Source organism: Coloeus monedula (assembly GCF_965178545.1).
Source record: "Coloeus monedula genome assembly, chromosome: 12".
Taxonomy (NCBI): Eukaryota; Metazoa; Chordata; class Aves; order Passeriformes; family Corvidae; genus Coloeus; species Coloeus monedula.
The window spans coordinates 4,283,146-4,297,543 of record NC_138792.1 but is presented as its reverse complement, the minus strand read 5'-3'; the positions used below and the strand labels follow the sequence as shown (position 1 = coordinate 4,297,543).

At 54.4% G+C, this 14,398-nt stretch overlaps 2 protein-coding genes across 2 annotated transcripts; both read right to left on the bottom strand.

Moving 5' to 3' along the window:
* Positions 1-57: 57 nt before the first annotated feature.
* On the bottom strand, positions 58-10,769 carry DKC1 (dyskerin pseudouridine synthase 1). The gene is made up of 15 exons (XM_082289505.1): positions 10,714-10,769; positions 10,477-10,538; positions 9,912-9,998; positions 9,273-9,364; positions 8,571-8,755; positions 8,029-8,093; positions 7,341-7,467; positions 6,853-6,983; positions 5,737-5,880; positions 5,180-5,300; positions 4,357-4,475; positions 3,221-3,324; positions 2,726-2,792; positions 1,929-2,087; positions 58-1,503 (listed from the first exon to the last, which is right to left on the bottom strand). Exons 1-15 carry the CDS (start codon positions 10,727-10,729, stop codon positions 1,438-1,440), a joined length of 1,545 nt encoding a protein of 514 aa, XP_082145631.1. The 5' UTR covers positions 10,730-10,769; the 3' UTR covers positions 58-1,437.
* A 1,243-nt stretch (positions 10,770-12,012) lies between these two features.
* On the bottom strand, positions 12,013-13,355 carry LOC309577310 (40-kDa huntingtin-associated protein-like; the record flags this gene model as incomplete). The annotated part of the gene is made up of 1 exon (XM_082289232.1): positions 12,013-13,355. One exon carries the CDS (start codon positions 13,353-13,355, stop codon positions 12,282-12,284), a length of 1,074 nt encoding a protein of 357 aa, XP_082145358.1. The 3' UTR covers positions 12,013-12,281.
* Positions 13,356-14,398: the final 1,043 nt, after the last annotated feature.

Below are 14,398 nucleotides of genomic sequence, written 5' to 3'. Positions count from 1 at the left end.
CTAGTGATGGTCCTCAGCAACATGACCATTTCTCTGCACCAGCAGAGTCTTCAGGAGAGGAGCACAGATGCTGGGCACGTGGTAAAAGCTGCCCCCCTGCCCCATGAACAGCACTGACCTTTCAGGAGAAGCAAGAAAATCACCTGTTCAAAACCAGAAGTTTTATTTCTTTTTTGTAAAAAAGAGTAAATAAAAATGGACCTTTTTTTTTTTCCTGCTCAGGTTCTAACACCCACCAGCTGCTGTCCCCACTGCCTGCATGTATCTCCAGCACTGGAGGGGAGGATAGACTGTTAAGACAAAAGCAATGCACGAGGTTAAACCAACAGTTAACAGAATCTCTGCAGGGATGGAACTCAGAACAAAACAGCCTGGGGTCCTTCACCATTAAAAGGAGCTAAATCCTGGCTCAGCACTACCCCTGTGACAGAGGAGAGACCTTCTGCCCCCAGCAAGTCATTCCAGATAAGGAAGTTAGCAACAAATCTATCTGAAACCGTTTAAGCCCACACCCAATGCCCCTTGGCAGAGCTGCCTCTGAGCAAGCTTTTCCTCACAAGGATTCCAGTCCCAGCAGCATGAAAAACGTGTTGGCTGGTCACCTCCTGGTCACCTTGTGCCCCCCCAAGCCACATCCCCACTTTCAGAGTACACTGGGCATCAGAACCAGGCAAGGCAACCAAAAGCTCTGCAGTGCCATTCCAACAAACGGGTAGAAAAGAGCAGGGAGCCAGCCAGAGGGACACACTGCCCTGGTCACTGGGGCACCGGGGATCAGCACACCATGAACAGGCATGTCCTTGTGCTATAAAGCAAAAAGGAGGAATGAAATTTTCTAATCCTTTTATGATATAGGGAGAAAAAAAGGAGTGAAGAATAATCTGGGTGGACTATTTGTTCTCATTTAACCGAAGGTCAAGCCAAGTGTGTGGCCAGGTTAAAACAAAACACAGTCCCTCAAAAATAACTGATCTGACTGTCCCCATGCAAACCCATTCACATGGGCTGTGACAAAGCCACTCCTCCAGGCAGCATTCTTTAACTGCCAGGTAACAGCTTCAGCCTTGTGAGAAGAGGAAGAAAGAGGCAGTACATGAGGGGGCAGAAAGATGATTCCACCCTCTCTAGGTGAAAACAGAGACCAAAGAAGAGCCAGAAGCTAGTCTCCCTGAAGATACCACTTCTGTTGGCATCATGGTGCTCAGCTTTAGAGATCAATCCAGTGCAGGGACAGTGAGGCACCCCGCTCCTCTGGCAACCCTTAAAACAGGATGAAGAGGGGCACCTGAGCAGGTCAAACACCCACTCATATAAACAGCAGAAAAGAACTTGGAACTTGCTGGCTCCTCTGCCACACAGCCAGTCCTCCTCCTCTCAAGGCCTAGAACTCCTCCCTCCTTATTGATGAGGTTGCCTGCTTTGGACAGATCCAGTTGTTTACTCCGAGCTCTCTTCTACCTCCTTTTGTTTCTTCTTTTTCTTCTTGGTGCTGGTCTGACTGGTCTGTGGAGAGGTTGGACAGGTCAGGAAGCCATCAGAAAGGAATCCCACCCCCACTGCTCGTTTCAGGAGGAACAGCTCCACCCCAGGAGCAGGGCAGGCTCCCTCCCCATGGCTGCAGTGCTCCTTCACCACCAGCACACGTCACTCCAGCACAGACTGAATGCCAGCACCATCCTCCCACAGGGACCCACGACAGGGCACCAGGGCACAGAGGTGGCCTGGCAGGAACCCACCAAAAGTGTCCTAGGGCACCTGCCCTATCTCCCACCACCCTCAGCCAGCTCAGTTTAAAATGCACCTCTAATACCTCCTCCTCTGCTGCAGGGAGCAGCAGGCTGCTGATGCATTAATCCTGGAGTTAATTAGGGACAGACAGCAATCTCTCCCGTGTTTGGACTATACCCTGGCAGTATGCAATTACATACCACTTCTATTTGTTCTCCCCCACTCTCAGCTGCCTCTTTGGCCTTCTTCTCTTTCTTCTTCTTTTTCTTTTCCTTTTTGCTCAGCTCCTCTGGTGGTGGGGTGGCAGGGGACGGTGGGGTCACAGCTTCATCACTTTCACTCTCTGAGTCTCGCTTCCTCTGTTAGGGGAACACACTGTCAGACATACCAACACCTTCCAAAAGAGCTCAGCTGAGGGGAAAACTGATGGCCTGATTCAATACAACTTCATTTAACAATGCTTTGAGCAGGCAGGGTGACCTGCAGACTGTAAGTGGTTCAGTCCAGCATACACTGTCTAGGATTTGCTTCTGCCAGAACTGTCCCCTGTATTTTTCAGTGTTTCCTGTACTCCAAATATTAAGTTTAAAACACCACTGCACCTTTCCAAAGGCATGCAAAAGCCCTGAATTAGGGAATTTTAGCTGCAACTCTACCATGGACACTTCTGCAACTCTCTGTAGTCTCCAAAAAGGTTCTCTGGCACAACAAATCTCTGTTGTGGCTCCATACAGTATATTTTCTTGTGCTGTGTTGAAGAAGAATATGCCCAGGGCTGGTACAGCCTGGTGTTTGAGTTGCAAATTGGCCTGGTGGGAAATGGCTGGAGCTCCAGGCAAGGAGGCATGAATGGGGACTGACCTTGTGCCTAACAAAGGGCATGGAAGACCCTGGACTAAAAATCCTCATTGGACCAAAAGGCAGGTGCAAAGTGTGGGCAGATCATGGGAATAGCAGGGGCATCGAGTAAGAGCCAGAGAGCACTGGCAAAACTCACTTTTGCAGCCCTGTCCACCTCTGAGACAGCTCGGTGATCAGCAGCTGCTTCTTTCCTGGAAGTGTCCCTGAAAGAAAACAACCCCAGGTTGCACAGGACAGTTGTTGCCTCAGCTGCTCTGGACAGGTAGAAATTCCTGTCCCCTGTAGCCCACCCCAGGAGCTGGGTGGGGACATTGGTGTGGGGGAGACCTGCAGCCTGCACCAGGGCCAGCTGGGCTGGGCAACAGCACGGCCTCCCCCATTTGATTTAGCAGACTGACTCCCTCTAAAACCACAACAGGCTAAAAAGGGATAACTGTCTGCTCAGGGCCTTTCCTTCCAACATTGCCCAACAGCAACACACTCCAAGAAACCCAACTGCATCCCACAGGTCCAGACAGCTTTGGGCCAAGCCTAGCATGATCCATGCACAAACAGCAGCATCCAGCCCAGCCCTTGCTGCACAGTGCTCCCCTCTGAACAACCCTGTGGGAGTCACACACCCAGTACCCACCTGTAATCCACATACTCCTTCTTCCAGGACTCTGGTGTGCTCTCATTGGGCTTTCCATGCTTGTCCAGCAGACCTTTCTGGATCATCATCTTCTTCTGACTGGCCTGAAAGCAAAGTGCAACAAGTCAAACTGCAGCTCCAGGCAGGAAAAATCCTCCCTCAAGATAGGAGGAGGGAATCCAGGAACAAGCCAAGCCAACAACTACAGCCTTAACCTATCTACCACTGTTCCAAGGACCTTAAAACAAATGAGACAAAACATCCCCTGCACAGCAGCCTAAATCTCAGACAAGAGGCATCTTTATCAGTAAATAAGGGCTAATTTGAGGGGGGAGTCAAAGCAACAGTAATACAACTGCACATCATGGACCTTGGATCTTTGACTGGGCTTTTCCAGCTTAACAACCTGCAGCATTTGAGCTGAACCACTTGTTTGCAAGATTTTGCAAAGGACTCCAAAATGCTCAAACTGCCCTGTATTACCCCACCTTTGCTGTGAGACAAAGGTGCAGGCATCCCCATAACTTCCACCTGAACCACAGGAATGGAATGAGCCACAGCAACTTGACACTGGGTTTTGAGTCCAACCTGCATCAGGCCAGCCTGGCTGTAGTTAAGCTACTACCACATGCCTGAGGTGAGAAAGGAACCCAACAATAGGTGTTCCCACTGCTCCTGTCCTTCAGGCACAGGTTAGTGTCTCACAGTGTGGATTTAAGCAGTGCTGCAGCAGAAGGAAAAGAAGCTCCTTGTCCAGCCCCTCTAGAGCCATCAGCATGGGGTGATGGATGAAGGTCATCTTTGCACAGAGTGCTAATGCCATCCACTTCACATCATTTGGCTCTTTACCAAAGGAGGGCTGGTGCTGTACAGACCTGAGGAGCCCATGCCTGAACACCAGCAGTGGCCCCCAGGCTCTTTTGGGAGGGAAAGCCTCACTCCCACCAGCACTGGGCTGCCAAAGCCCCATCACTGGGAATTGCCACCATCGTGGCTCCAGGAGGCCACAGCAGAATTACACCAAGGCCCTGAAGAAGACACAGGCACAGCTCTGCCCAAGGGTCCCAGAGTCCCACATCCCAACAGCTGGGCTCCCACCACTGCCCTGGGAGTGACCCCATGCCCACAGCACTTACCTTGGGACCCAGCCCCCATTTCCGGGGATATGTATCTCTCTCCATGATCACTCTCTTGATCTTTGCCACGATGCCATGGTCACACGTAGAAATGACTGCTGTGGTCATCAAGGCAATGGCTGCAGAAGCAGGCAGGGAGGTCAGCAACTCTTGAAGAGCAGAACTTTGACAGCCTATTCTGCCTCTGTCCACACAAAGAAGACCAACACCCCCCACCAATGCCACCCCAAGGACTCACTGGCACTGCCACACAGCTGCTCTGAAGACCCTGGTTAGAACTGGGCTGGAGTCCCTTTGCACTGATCTACCAGCAGGTGTGATGTGCCTGGTGGCAGCATGTGATCAGACACCATCCCTCGTCCCAGTGAGGATGGAACCCCCCCGAGGAGGGGCTCCAACCCTGCCAGCACTGCTCCCCTCCTGCAGGCAGCCAGCCACACACCACAACAGCCCCCAGTAGGACACTGGGACACTGCAGGATGTCTGGAGGCCACACAGCACCCAGACCCTAGAACAGGAGCTGGGGTGCTGCAGGAGGGCAGCTCCACTGCACTCAGAGAATGGATAAACTGTGTCATCACCTCACACACAGACACCTGAGCATCACACAGCTGCTGAACCCCTCACAGCTTGCCCAGGACTGATGCAGCCACTGCTTCTTAACATCCTGCCCAAAGCCAGCTGCCTTGGGCCCACGTTCCCCATCAGGAAGCACTAATTAAACCTTCTGTGCATGGGGACTCATTTGTGTTGTGACTTTACTGTCACACAGTCTGTTGTTTCTGCAGGTAGCTGGGCACAAGGAGAAGGAGGCATTTCATACCTAGGCAGATGGCTTCTCCTTTTGTGGTGATGACAACAATCTCCTGGTTAAGCTCAATACCATCCTCATACCGCAGAACACCAGGCAGCATGATCTTGGCTCCATAGCAAATGGCATTAACCTGGAAATGTAGGGAATGGGAGGGCTGAGAAGCTATTACAAGAATTAAAGTATGAAGTGCCTCTAATTTTTAGCTTCCCACTGCCATTACCATCCCAGCAATATCATCCCTAAGTATCTATTCATTTTTGTCCACTATATAAAATTTGGGAGCTCTGGAAGAAGAAAGCAAAGCCCCTATCACAGCAAAGAATGGGAGAGGCAGATCTCAGCATCCTCCCCAAGTGAGGAGAGCAGATTCTCTGTCACTGAATTCATGGCTCTTGCATCTTCGTGGTGATGTGGCAGCAGCCCATATGAGATCCTACACAAGTCACCATCAGGACAGCACCAGATATCACATGGTTCCTGATCCCCTGTATATTCCATCAGCTGTACAAGTCAGGAGGACACTTTGCAGTGTCTGTCTGTCCCCCAGCACTGCCTCAGGAACTCACCGCGCTGTCTTTCATGACGAGCCTCTTGTGTGAGGTCAGCAGCTTCTCCAGGGGCAGGATGACCCTTCGCAGGTAGCTGTCGTCCTTGTTGTTGTCATACTGCCACTGGGCGTCCAGCACGTCGTGCATGGTCACCATGTTGTCCTGCAAAGACAAAACCGCCCTAAACTCTCCCACCAGCCACCAACTTGGAACACACACAAGAGACCAGCTAAAGTCCAGCAGCAAATAGTGTTTGAAAAAGGGAGTAAAAACAGATGGCAATCACAAGCATAAAAATACAACATAGAAGAGGCAAGAATACTTTCCATCACCGGCCTGAGGTCAGCCTGACTTGGACTACCAGACCTCCACCCTCCTCATCTCAGACAGCACTTGGATCTAGGGTCTAAGGTCTGTCCACACGAAACTTTTAAATATGACCTAACTTAAGTTCCTGGGACTCCTAGACAAAGGTTAGTGAGCAGAAGTGTAAATTAACCAGCTCTTCAATCCATGACATGGAGTAAATTCTGAAGCAGCTGTGAGCACCCAACACCTGGAATTCACAAATGACCCAGTGATTACAGCTGTGCTAAGAGCACAGATGGGTGGGGAAGCACTTGCACTCTGACACTGCTGCTCTGCAAAAATAGAAATTCATTCTGGAGTTTGGACCAGCAGCAGGATCTGTCAATGACCAGGGTGAAAAGACTGTACAAGTGTCCAAGATAACACAACACTGCATCTTCTAGGCTCATTCCAATGAACCATGTTCCCTGAGCTGTGCTGACGCCAAGCAGTCACTTCACACTCCTGAACTTGTGGGATGCTGGGGTCTGTAGGCTGAGAAACACAGGTGACAGAAAACAAACTTTCAGCCACCACAGTGCACTTCCCAGTCACTCACTGTTCCAAAGTTTAATTACCAGAACAGGAGCAACATCCTGAACTGAACTCAACACTTTGGTTACAGACCATCTACGGCAAGAGCTCACACTGTTTGGGGGCTATTCACAAAACTCCTCCCAGAGCCTAAACCTCCTACTAACACTGCAAAACTCACAAAGTCCCAAGGAACTCTTGCCATCCTGACAATTTCAAATGGGCTGGTTATAGTCTGAGGTGCCACTGTACCATCTCTCCCAGGATGCCTGAGCGGACTCTGCGGAGCTCTTGCATCTGGCCCCCCACGCCCAGCAGCAACCCCAGGTGAACGCAGAGTGTCCGGATGTACGTGCCTGCTTCACAGCTCACCCAGAAGATACCTGAAAGGCACGACAGGATAGAGAGTTTTTAAGCAGAAAATAAACCACATCCTTCACGAGAAGCTGTATGCCCAGCCCTTCCCAGAGCCATCAGCATGGGGTGATAGATGAAGGTCATCTTTGCCCTGAGAGCTAATGCCATCTAATTGACATCATTTGGCTCTTCCACAAAGGGTGCAGCAGTACAAAAAAAAGATGGGGTTTGCTCCCCAGCACACCAAAGCAATGCATGAAGCAGTTACTGCTGGATAATGGGAGGATTGAGGTCTTAAGACATCTGCCAAAAAAAGCCCATTTCATAGAAAATCTAATCAGTTTTCAGCTTTATAGGAATAAGGCAGGAAAGCCCTGTTTTACCTAATCTTCTCTCAGGGTCATACTCCACCAGCTTGCTCTCGTAGATGGTTCTGACTCTGAGTTGTCGTTTGACAGCAGCAATGAGGGGTGGCCGCTGAAACAGGGCACCTGTCAGGGTTTCTATGGCCTGAGGGAGGAAGGAGAAGAAAGAGTTCACACCTGTGCCCTAATGCAGGAGCACCTTGGAGTCTCCAGCAACTGTGACCACTTCCAAGAGTGAGAAACCACAAGGTTTATCCTGATTTGGTGATGCCATATTTAATAAAGCAAATCCAAGCCAGTGATGAGGTCAAGATGGCAGTGAGCACAGCCAGGATTTTGCCATCAGATGGCAGCATGTGATCAGACACCATCCCTCGTCCCAGTGAGGATGGAACCCCCCCCGAGGAGGGGCTCCAACCCTGCCAGCACTGCTCCCCTCCTGCAGGCAGCCAGCCACACACCACAGCAGCCCCCAGTAGGACACTGGGACGCTGCAGGATGTCTGGAGGCCGCACAGCACCCAGACCCTAGAACAGGAGCTGGGGTGCTGCAGGAGGGCAGCTCCACTGCACTCAGAGAATGGATAAACTGTGTCATCACCTCACACACAGCACACCTGAGCTCCATTCCTGGCCCCTCATCTCCCACCAGTGCCCAGCACTCTGCATGCCAGATGCCAGCATGGCTAAGAGCACCTGAGACTTACCCTGGCCAGCTGAGCCTCACTTTCAATGGCATTGTGCAGCCGAACAATTCCCACATACTCTTTGCCTGAAAGAATGACAAGAGCAGTCAGGAGCGGCCACTTGCATTTGCTGTTGACCTCAAGGTCCACCCTGCTTCACAGCCACACGTCCCCAGACACCTGAAATCCTAACAACCACCTCTTCTAGGAAATGGGCATGGTTTATTACAGAGTTGGTTTTTCTTCCAGGGAAATAAATCTAAACGATGTTTATTTCTTCTCTGGACTGCTAGAGGCTGAGGCCCTAAGTTCAACTGGTACATAAAACCATGTCAGAAGTGTTTTCACTGACTTATAACAGCCCAAGCACAGAGGAGCAAAGAAAAAACCACCTGAGACAACATGGATGTGTCCTCAGGGGCTTGGAGTAACATGCAACCCTTAAGGTCATGGCACTGAAGACTTAAGATAGACTTTTTTAAGTTTTAGAAATCTCCATTTTGTCTCCAAAAGCATTTCACACATCCCTAGTCACTGTAAATGGTCCTGGGCAACAAACACACCTGCACTCTGCTGAGATTTGACCAGCCGTGTGGCCCTCTCGATGCACACAATGAGGCACCCAGTCACCTTGGGGTCCAGGGTGCCACTGTGCCCCGTCTTCTCCACTCGCAGGATGCGCCGGATCCACGCAACCACCTCGTGAGAGGATGGGTTGGAGGGTTTGTCGAGGTTAATAAAGCCAGACCTATAGTGCAAAATGGCAGGGAATGGGAGCTAAGCACCAGGGCAAGCACAGCAACAGTGCAGCACCTTTGAAATACTTGTCAGGGCTGCAGAGAAATGTATTTCTATACAGCCCGATACACAGCTCTCGGTGAGCCCAGAGTGATCTGCTCCACGCACAACAGGTGATATAATCAAGGAATTCTCTTCTCCCCCGCCTGCTTAACACTACTCTGCACTTAAAACCCCCCAAACTCTACAAGCTCCGAGCAGTTTCAAAGCCCAGCAGGCCAAGGGACTTTTCCAAAAACCCCAGAGAATTCCTCAGGTGGTTTGCATGTTCATCCACAGACCTGCAGCAAGCCCAGAATAAAGAAAACTTTACAGGGAGAGATCAGTGGGTCCTACTTAAATATTTACTGATTATGGCAAGGCACTGAGTCAAGCAGAAAGGTACAAGGGGAACCCAGACAGAAAATATTTTAAAGGTATTAACTGTGCAAGAAAAATAAACCACTCTGGGCCTGTATTGCACTCACCTAACATAGTCAGAAATCTCTCTCTTCAGGGGATTAGCACCGGAAGGAAGAGGTGTGTAGTGTGCTGTCCTCACATTTAACTTGTCAAAGTTCTACAAAATCCAAGCAGAAGTTACATGTCTTCTTAAGCTCCCTTGATTTCAGTGTTGCTGTGCTGCAGTACATTCCCCCAGGCACACCAGGTCTGATTTGTACATTTAAGTGATAGAGCCGCTTCCAAAATGAAAATGGCCCAACAATGAAACCACGATAAAATTTTACAAAAATAGAGAAAAATAGAAATCCTGGACTGAAGGAGATGGGAAAGCAGCACAATATACACATTTACAGTGCAGGATAAATCCAATATGCCCCAGAAACTCAGCAGAAGCAACCTGGAAATCTACACAGATTACAGGCCATGGGCAGACCCAAGTAAAAAAACTAAAAAATATGGCGGGATCTCGACAAAGCACGGGAAACGTACAAAACTTAAATGTTACTGCTGGAGAGACTTTGTAACACGATTTCTGCATGCAGAGCACCACGTGTGCTGCTGCCCACGAGTCGGGCTTACACAGACGGTAACAGCTCCAGGGGGAGAGGACAAAAGGAGCGGGAACACGGACGGGCCACGAGGTTGAGCAGAAGCCGCCCTACCTTCAGCAGCAAGGGCCACTGCGACGTGTCCAGCTGCGCCACCCGCGACTCGGGCTTGATGAGAAAGTCCTCGGTGTGCTGAATGTCCTGGCGGGGGGTGAAGTTCAGCTCGATCAGAGAGGGGGAACCCGGCGGGCCGCGCTCCCGCCGCCCCACACGCGCCTTCTCCACGTGGCCGGGGAGGCTCCGCTGCCGCCACGCGGGGCGGGCGCGCTCCCGCCGGGGATGGGGCGAGGGGAGCCCGTCCCAACCCTGCCCACGGCCCCCGGAGCCCGTCCCAACCCTGCCCACGGCCCCCGGAGCGCGTCCCCACGGGCAGAGATGGGGGAGCCCATCCCAGCCCTGCCCACGGCCCCCGGAGCCCGTCCCAGCCCTGCCCACGGCCCCCGGAGCGCGTCCCCACGGATAGTGATGGGGGAGCCCGTCCCCATGGATAGTGATGGGGGAGCCCGTCCCAACCCTGCCCACGGCCCCCGGAGCCCGTCCCAACCCTGCACACGGCCCCCGGAGCGCGTCCCCACGTCTGGGGCTGAAGGAGCCCCCCGAGCCACCCCCCCGCGCTCACCGCTACATCATCATCCGCAAGCGCCCGCTTCTCCTTCTTCCGCCGCTTCTTCACGCTGGAACCTGCGGGAGCGACACGCCAGGAGTGAGCGCCGGGAGCGCGGCAGGGCCGGGAGGGGAGAGGGGCAAAGGCCCGGGGGGAGGGAGGGGGCAAAGCCGCCTGCAGACCCTTCCCCGAGCGGGGCCACGCCGGCCCCGAGCCCTCCCCGCGCCCCCGCCGGTCCCCACCGCTGCGCACCGTCCCCGTCCGCCATGGCCGCGCCGCGTGCTGTCCCCGCCGCTCGGAGCGCAGCGCCCGCCCCGTCCCGACGCGCCCCGCGCCGCCGCGTCACCGGCACCGCCCGCCCGCCCCTTCCGCCGCCCGGCAGCCGCCTTCGGACCGCCCCCGGTACCACCCATCCTTGGCACCGTCGTCTAGTTACAGTTCTAGTAAAGAGTTTTCATCTGTTGGGATTTTAAAAGGACAAGGGCGTATGTGATTTCGCCGCATGGGTTTTTAGTTTTGCTTCCAGGCCTGGCACGTTCACGGCTAATTTAGCCATGAAATAATATCCAGTTTGGATCCGAGCCTGTCTCGACTACTATTTGACCTTATCAAAAAGAGGCTTGTGGTAATTAAGGCTTCTAAAATTAGCAGCTTCCCTGTTTGTGTTTCAGAGAGGAAAACGGCAAGTTCTTCATTATTTAAGTGTGGAAGGTGAAAAACACTTGAAAAACATTTGAAAAAAACTGCTGCTTCCAGATCCAAATGTTAAAATCAGATGTAATACCACTGCTTAACAGAATTACCTCTTAACTCTGGCTTCTCTCCCAGGTGTACCAACAGGAAAACCTCAGCCTCTGCAGGGTTTCTGGAAGTGCTGGCTGAGAGTTTGTTTCATTGACCATTCGCTGGGTGCACTAGAATTGCTCTTTATTCACTCAACATGTGCACTCTCAGGGTGTTTCCCGCTTCCAGGATAAAGCCTGCCCTGCTTGAGGTTGTATCTTAGCACTGCTGGAATTTAGCAAGGCCTATACCCAACAGCTGAGTGCACCAAAGACAGCAGGGTCTTTTGTCATCTAAAGACCAGCTGCCTTCACCTAAAGGCCTCAAGAAGCAGAAAGCAAGAGACAGAAGTGCCCAAGAGCAGACGGATAAGAGCTGAGAATTAAGCAAATAGTCCACATTCCAATAACTCCTATAACTTCACCACCTTCACCACTAATTTGATCCTCAAATTCCCTCAGCTGCAGTGGATTTGCCATCGTGCAGGCTCAGTTCTCTAGGTTAGCAGCTGCTACAGAGACTGGAGTCAGGCCACCATCACCCCGGGAATCACTTGCAGGTCAGTGACCAACAACTCCTTTTGTCCACCACAAAACTCAAGGCCTCGTGTTGGCTGCAGTGTCTGTTGTTTTCAGGAAGGGGAAAAATTTAAATCTTATTTTTATGTGGGTTTCTTTTTGGTGGTTTGGTTTGGGTTTTTTTTGTTTAGAAAAAGCAACTGTAACAACATTTGATTCCTAGATACCCAAATCCTCCAACACATGCAAATTGCAGCCAGTCTTTTAATGAACAGCTTCCTTCTGCCCTGAAACGGCCTTTCTTCTTTAAAGTTACACTTTTTTCAAGCATGACAACTTCCAGTACATACAGTGAGTAGTTTACTGTGACACAAGGCAAACGTGTAGATGAACATATTCTCTCATCAACCATTACTTCATTGTGTTACAGAACTCGTATTAAAAATAAATAACGGAATAGAGTCTGTGCTGGCACCACCTGAAGCGACCAGTCCGACCTGTCCCTGCGGGCGGTGGCGCTCAGAGCCCCTGTCCGGCAGGGCTCAGCATCTCCTGCAGCACCAGGTGCAGCAGATGGTTCTGTTCGGCGCTCAGCAGCGGCCACAGCTCGGCCTGCAGCGCCTTCAGCGCCTCCGCGTCCTTCTCCTGGCACGCCAGCACTGCCGACTGCAGCAGCAGGAACAGCTCGGCCGGCAGGTAGCTGGCGGCTGGCGGCAGGCCCCCGCCCGTCCCGGTGCCGCTCCCGCTGCCGGTGCCCGGTCCGCCGTCGGGCGCCTCCCAGCAGTACTGCTCCAGCGTGCGGGCGTGCTCGGGCAGCAGCTTGGCGGGCGGCGGCTGCAGCAGGAGCAGCAGCAGCACCCGCGACACCTCACACCGCGCCAGCACATCCAGGAAGGCGCCGCCGGCCGCAGCCCCGGCCCCGGCCGCACCACCCAGCCCGGCCCCGGCCAGCGCCTGCGCCCGCGTCAGCGTGGCCAGCGCCCCGGCGTAGTCGCGGGCCAGCAGCAGGCAGGACGCGCGCTCGGCCAGGCAGCGCAGAGCCTGCAGCGGCAGCCGCCCGGCCGTCAGCAGCTCCGCCGCCCGCTGCAGGGGCGCGGCGGCGTGGGCGGGCTGTCCCGTGTCGCGGAGCGCCGCCGCCAGCTCCAGGCACGGCCCGGCCGCCAGCGCGGGCTGCCCCCGCTCCAGGTGCAGGCGGGCGGCGAAGGCCCCGCAGCTCTGCGCCGCCGCCACGTGCTCGCCGAAGCCACCGCGCAACCCCAGGCGCTGCCGCAGGTCCCGCTCCTGGCGCAGGAAGAGCCGCGCGGCCTCGGCCAGCGCGGCCGCCTCGGCAGGGCCGTGGAACAGGCTCTGGGCGCAGCGCGCCACTGCCAGCTGGCACCAGGCGGCGTAGGGCAGGCTCTCCTGGGCGCGCAGCTCCCGCGCCAGCGCCGCGAACTGCTCCGCCGCCTCCGCCACGTTCGGCTTCCGCAGGAACCGCCGCCGCAGCTTGGCCGACACCAGCCGGTACCGCGACAGGAAATCGCCGTCCCCGCCGAGCCCCGGCCCGGAGCCGCCCGCCCCGGCGGGGCCGGAGCCGCCGCCCGCCGACAGCATCGCGGGCCCAGCACGGAACTGAGGGGCCGCGCCGGGTCGCGCTCCGCCGCCCAATCAGCGCCCGCCCCGCCCCGCGCCGCCGACCAATCAGCGCCCGCGCCGGCGTCTCGTGACCAGTGGGGCGTGGCGAGAGCGCGGCCACTGCAGACAGCGCGTCCCGGACGTCACTGCCCGCGATGGGCGTGGCCACACGACGCGGGTCCCGCCCACGGGGCGTGGCCAAACACGGAGAGCACCGCCCCGGGCACGCAGCTGGCCTAAACTGTGTTGCGCCCCCTTGCGGACGGGAGGACCTGCGCTCCTGCTCCTGCTCCGGTCCCACCGGGACGAGGAGCGGGAGCGGGACCGGGAGCGGGAGCGGGAGCGGGCGGGGAGCGTACCAGGCTCTGGAGCTGTTGGGGGTAACGGCAGCAGCCAGGTTCACACAAGAGCAGTTCTCCCAAATGGTAGCAGGTGGGTGGGTGAGCCTCCTGGCCAAGGACGTGTGGCAGCACATCCTTTTAGGAATGGAATTTTAGGTGACATCAAAGGGTGACAGGTGAACACTTGGACAAGAGAACCCTTGGCGTCTAGATAAACCACGTCTGACCCGGGAAATCTCCAGCGCTTCAAATATTTCGTGATGGAGAGATTAAGTGAGCATGGGACCACGTGTGCTTGCCTGCTCCTTGCTTTTCCCTGAGCATCTGCTGGAGTCACGGCCTGGAGGCTGGGAGAGGCTGTTCTTGCACTCCTGTCCGTATGACCGCATGTACCCAAATGCACCCACGCTGCGAGCCCAGGTGACACGGCAGCCGGACTTCCCTCCTGCTCTCTCGGCATTCCTGAGCATCCCATCGGGCAGGCTCGGTGCCAGGTGGCACTGAGCTTGCAGTCTCTCCCAGGCCAGCCCAGCGCAGCCACGCGGTTGCTGAGACACTTGGCTACCCGTGTCCCAGCAGTCGAAGTGAAAGCTCAGCCCTCCCCAGCACCGCCCGTAAGATAAACAGAATTGCCCAATCAAAATTTATAAAGAAATAACATTTATTATGTGACCAAAATAT

Bases quoted from the DNA above. Each gene is read 5' to 3' on its own strand.
- DKC1 (XM_082289505.1), bottom strand. The intron at 6,984-7,340 runs GTAAAACAGGGC...CGTGCCTTTCAG, and splicing joins TGACCCTGAGAGAAGATTAG to GTATCTTCTGGGTGAGCTGT. The intron at 5,301-5,736 runs GTGAGTTCCTGA...CTACATTTCCAG, and splicing joins TCGTCATGAAAGACAGCGCG to GTTAATGCCATTTGCTATGG.